We start from the raw sequence: 5,466 nt of genomic DNA, 5'->3' as shown, positions 1-5,466 counted from the left end.
GGGGCAAGTCAAGACATCTCGCCCTACTTCAGCCAGTTGTCCTTCTACTTATTCAGAGGAAGATATGGAGTTCCTTAAGCAGTCGATATTTGAGTATGTGTCCTTCATAGATATGGATATCGGTAAGGCTAGTGCTGCCAAGTATAAGGATAAGCTCGAGCATTTGAATGCGAAATTGGAGCAAGTACTGACATTTTCGTCGCTCAATCTTTCTACTGATTTTAAAGCGACGTTGAAAGTTGTCCATTCCGAGGTCCTCTCCTTACTAGCCAAGAATGTTGAACTGAAGGCCAAAAGTACTCAATATCCTCGAGCTGTATCTGAAAAAGAGTCTTTGCTTCTGGAGATCAACAAAGCTGAGGACGAGTTGAAAAAAATCTCTTCTGAAGTCATGATTGAAGACTCTTTGATGACTAGTTTGGCTGCTCAGATGAAGGAGCTTCAAGCTAAGATGGACGACTGCAATGCGAGAATGGCTGCTAAAAAGCGTAATGCCTCCCAAGGAATTGAGCGAACTAAGTCTTTGGTCGAGCAGTACAAGAAGTTGGAAGTTGATGATGATGTTGTGGCTGAATTGAACATCACTTCTTCTCGGCAGAGCGAGGACTAGGGGAGACTTAGGGAAATGATTCGTTTGGTATGGGGTGAATTGTAATTAAAACATATAATGCCTTAGCTTTTTCTTTTTGTAATTTCGTATTGACTTTCCCTTTGTAACCTTGTACTGATATAACAGCAGTCATCATTGTTAATGAATAACTAGTTTAGCCTCTTGTATATTTATTGACGTTCGTTTTTTAATCGTCAATCGCTCAGGCATTTAACTACTTTATGCTAAAAATTTTGCACATTTTTTCTTGATATTTTCGCCCAACTTTGGGCCACTTAATCCCATTTACTAGACACGAATATGGCTGCTCATATTCTGTCTTTTCACATTTACCTCCCTATAAATGCACATCATATTCTGTCTTTTCACCTTCACCTCCCTATAAATGCACGTATACTTCATACTTTCCATCTTCATTTCCATTTTCTTCTTCAAAAAAACCAATTTGCTGCCATTGCTTGGCATTTCTGACAATCAATCCAAAACTTACGTTTTCCATGGAAATGGATCATATGATCTGCCCACTTTGCCATCTTTCTTGATGTCACCTTTGGTATGGGAGATATAGGAAATATTCTTTGACCAGCAACAAAGTTCTTCCCATCGTCTCCGTTCCTACAAGGAGTTCAATGATGGAAGACAATTTTTGGGGTGCTTGCAGGCCACCTTGCTTGCTGAGAGTGTTTCTCAGTCTCCTTGCCCGTCGTTGCAGCGATGCATTTAGGAAGGAGATGTGAGGGCGCTTCATCTTCCTTTCTGCTTGCTGAGAGTGCTTCTCGGCCTCTCTGCTTGCCTTTGCAGCAGTGCGATCAGGATGGCGATCAATGCCAGTACACCCTCTTACTCGGCGATCGACCGGGAGATTAGTTTGCTCTTAATCGTAGTTTATAGAGCATTTAGCATCTTGTATTTCGCAGCTTTGTAATGAACATTTGATAATAAAGAAATTTATTTGAACGTATTTCGCTCTGGCCCTTTTTACTCTACGATCGTTCAATGCGATTTGGTTACGCTTTTATTTGTTCACTTTCCCATAAAGAAGGAACACACTTTTTCAAATATTTGCCATTAATGAACCTCATGTGCTTGGTGCCGTCTAAATCTTCCAAATGATAGACTCCATTAGGCAATACATTATTCACTTTATATGGTCCTTCCCAATTGGGAGACCATTTACCATACTTTGGATTTTTGCTATCCAAAGGGAGTACTATTTTCCAAACCAGTTCGCCCAAACTGAACGACTTGGCTATAACTTTTTTATTATAAAATTTAGCCATTCTTCATTTTTGAACTTGCAATCTATCTAGGACGTCTAACTTTAATTCGTCCAACTCTAATAAGTTTTAAACTAGTGATTCGGTATACTCATCATCACTTAACTTATGTTGCAAACACACTCTGATCGATTGCACATTGATTTTCATAGGCAAAAAGGCCTCCTGTCCATAAGTAAATTGGAAATGAGTAATTTTGGTACTTGACCGATGCGACGTCCTATAAGCCCATAAGGCTTTGTTCAGACATTGGTGCCAATTTCTGGCATTTTCATCTATCATTTTTCTTATAATATTTTTTAGAATCTTATTAGAAGATTCTGCTTGCCCATTGGATTGAGCGTAATATGGTGTGGAGTTTAGTAATTTAACTCCAAACTCGCTCAAGAATTTATTCATTTGATCCCCATTTAAAAATGTCCCGTGATCTACCATCAAAGTTTATGGAAGCCAAATCTATAAATTATGTGATCACGGATAAATTCTATGACATTCTTCTAGGTGATCTCCTTTAAAGGTACCGCATTTACCCACTTAGTGAAATAATTGGTTACAACTATAACAAAAGTATGTTGTTTGGACGATAGGGGATAAATCTTCCCTATCGGGTCTATCGCCCAACCCTTAAAAGGCCAAGGTTTAATAATAGGTGTCATCTCTCGTGCTGGCACCCTTTGTATTGGACCATACTTTTGGCATGCTAAACAACTCTTTGCATACTGAACGCATAATTTTCCCATTTTTGGCAAAAAATATCCACTCCTAATAATTAACCACCTCATCCTTTGACCAGCTTGATGAGCTCCACATATCCTTTCGTGCACTTCAGCCATGATCGTCCTGCCTTCTTGTAAACTTACACATTTTAGCAGTATACCATCAGAGTGTTTCTTGAACAATTCTTCATCTATCAATGCATAGTTTAGCAAACGCAACTTCATTTTTCTACTATCTCTTTTATTATGTTCTTTAAAGAACTCCATAATTTCTGCCCTCCAATCCATTGCATCTCCATCTTGTATGCAATGAAGTTTAGTCTTTCTAACCCTTCTTTGGATCACGGGCAATATTGTTCCATACTCACAAGTAGACTTCCAATTTAAAATATTTGAGTACCTTGAGGCCATCTGGACCGACTCATTTGCCACGTCATTGTATATTCTATTAACGCATTGAAGTTCTACTTGGTCGAATTCTTCTAATAACTCATGGGCGATTTCATATTGACTCATGATGGAATCACTTTGGTATTTAAAATCACTAATCAGTTGGTGAATTACCAATTGAGAATCGCCTCTAATGTTTACATTTTTTACCCCCATATCTATCATTAGTTCTAGGCCCACGATTAAGGCTTCATATTCGGCCTGACTGTTGGTGCACATCCTATCCAAAGTGAATGCGAACTTGTAGCAAATCTCTGAAGGATTTATCAATGCTACTCCTACTCCTGCACCTTTAGAGGTTTTTGACCCATCGAAATACAACACCCAAGGTTTTAGCTCGAACGAATTGATTTCTAATTCAATTTCTTCAAACATGTCAATGCATGAATGATCGGCTAAAAAGTTAGCCAAAACCTAATTTTTGACTGCCTTTTGGGGTATGTATTGTATTTCGAATTCTGATAAAGTTAACGTCCAAAGTCCTACCATTTGGTGTAAAATCGGGTGAGAGAACATATACTTAATCAAATTTACTCTAGAAATCAAATAAACGATTACGGGCCGTAAATAAGCCCTTAATTTTGTACATGTGAAATACAATGCAAGACATAATTTTTCGATAGCAGAGTAATTACATTCACATTTTGTTAACCGTCTACTCAAGTAGTAAATCGCCCTCTTTTCACCAAATTGGTCTTCTTGCGCGACCATTCCAGTTATTGATTCTTTTTCAGCCGATACATACACTTTCATTGGCCGTCCTTGGATTGGTGATACCAACACTGGTGGACTTGATAAATATGTTTTCAGACTTTCAAAAGCTTTTTGATGTTCTTCTTTCCAGACGAATTCGTCCTGATTTTCAGCTTTAAAAGCGGCAAAAAGACTTTAGTTCGCCCTGCACAGTTAGAAATAAAGCGTCTTAAAAAGTTTACTTGGCCTAGAAACCTTTGCAGTTCTTTTTTGTTGCTAGGTGGTTTGGCCTCTAAAATGGCCTTCACTTTATTTTTATTAAATTCAATCCCTCTTTTGTGTACCAAGAAACCAAGAAAGTTCCTGCATTAACACTAAATGCACATTTCAAGGGATTCAATTTTAGCTTAAATTGCTTCATTCGCTCAAATGAACATCTTAACTGTTCGAAATGGTCCTCTTCTTTAATGGATTTGACCACTATATCATCTACATACACTTCAACAAATTTGTCTATCATATCATGAAAAATTAAATTCATTACCCTTTGATAAATTGTTCCTGCATTTTTCAGTCCGAAAGGCATGACTACCCATTCAAAACATCCTAGAGACCCAGGGCATCTAAAGGCAGTTTTGTGTATGTCTTCCTCATCTATATAAATTTGATTGTATCCTGAATACCCATCCATGAAAGAATACATGACGTGTCCGGTAGTTAAGTCTACTAAAAAATCTACCGTGGGCATTGGATACTTATCTTTGGGTGTGGCTATGTTTAAATTCCTAAAGTCTATGCACACCCTTAGTTTACCATTCTTTTTTAGTACTGGCACGATATTGGACAACCATTCGACATACCTGGCTGTTCTAATAAAGCCTGCTTTTAATAATCGCTCTGTCTCTTTCTTAATTTCAGGGAGTACATTAGGAGCAAAACGTCTGGGAGGCTGCCTATGAGGTTTAAAATTAGACTTAGTTGGTAATCTATGTTCCACCAAGTCTCTATCCAAACCAGGCATTTGTTCATATTCCCAAACAAAACAATCTTTATACTCATTTAACAAAGCGATTAATTTATCACTAACATCTTGATCGAGCATTTGGCTAATGAATGTTGGACGATCTTCTCCTTCATTGCCAATATTTACTTTAATCAGAGGGTCTTGTACTTGAACGTATCCAGGCTTGATGATCCGCATTACTTCATCGTCCAGCTCCTTTGTAAGCACTTCTTCTTCTAAACAATCCACCTTGTTGACTTCTCGGCCAATACTTTGTTCCAATTCGAATACTGCTAATTTGTCTTTCAACGCTTTCAGGGCTGCCTCTTCTTCCGTCTTGTCCTTGCATTCTTTATTGAAAGCCATTAATTTGGCTTTGAAGGCCTGAATATCGGTCATTTGCTTTTGTTGCTTAGAACTCATTCAGGACTTCTTGATTATTCTTTTGCCAATTACTGGCTCTTCTAGGGCCACTATATTTGGCCTCATCTGACTGAACATTTCAGTGAGTGCGTCCACGGAAAATGGCTCTTCACTCTGTGCGACAATCTGAGTTTCTTCCCGATCTTGAACTACTCTGATAGGTCCATAGTTTCCTTCGTACATGAACCTTTCCATTGAGTTTACTTCTCCTACAAAAGGCCTATGATCGGCCTGCACCACCTCTACTTCACCCTTGTTATTCCAAAAAACCAGGCATTGATGGAGCGATGAGGG

At 38.4% G+C, this 5,466-nt stretch overlaps 1 protein-coding gene across 1 annotated transcript in view; it reads right to left on the bottom strand.

Annotated features, from left to right (window-relative positions):
• Positions 1 to 898: 898 nt before the first annotated feature.
• Positions 899 to 5,466, bottom strand: part of LOC111400593 (DNA polymerase alpha catalytic subunit-like) — a 19,780-nt gene continuing 15,212 nt past the window's right edge. The window contains exons 17-18 of the mRNA XM_023027999.1: positions 1,101 to 1,158; positions 899 to 947 (exon numbers count right to left, since the gene is read on the bottom strand). Of these exons, the coding sequence (XP_022883767.1) occupies positions 899 to 947; positions 1,101 to 1,158 (107 nt within the window). The remainder of the gene's footprint in view (positions 948 to 1,100; positions 1,159 to 5,466) is intronic.

This window comes from Olea europaea, chromosome 10, assembly GCF_002742605.1.
Source record: "Olea europaea var. sylvestris chromosome 10, O_europaea_v1, whole genome shotgun sequence".
NCBI classification, from domain to species: Eukaryota; Viridiplantae; Streptophyta; class Magnoliopsida; order Lamiales; family Oleaceae; genus Olea; species Olea europaea.
This window is presented reverse-complemented; position numbering and strand designations above follow the sequence as displayed.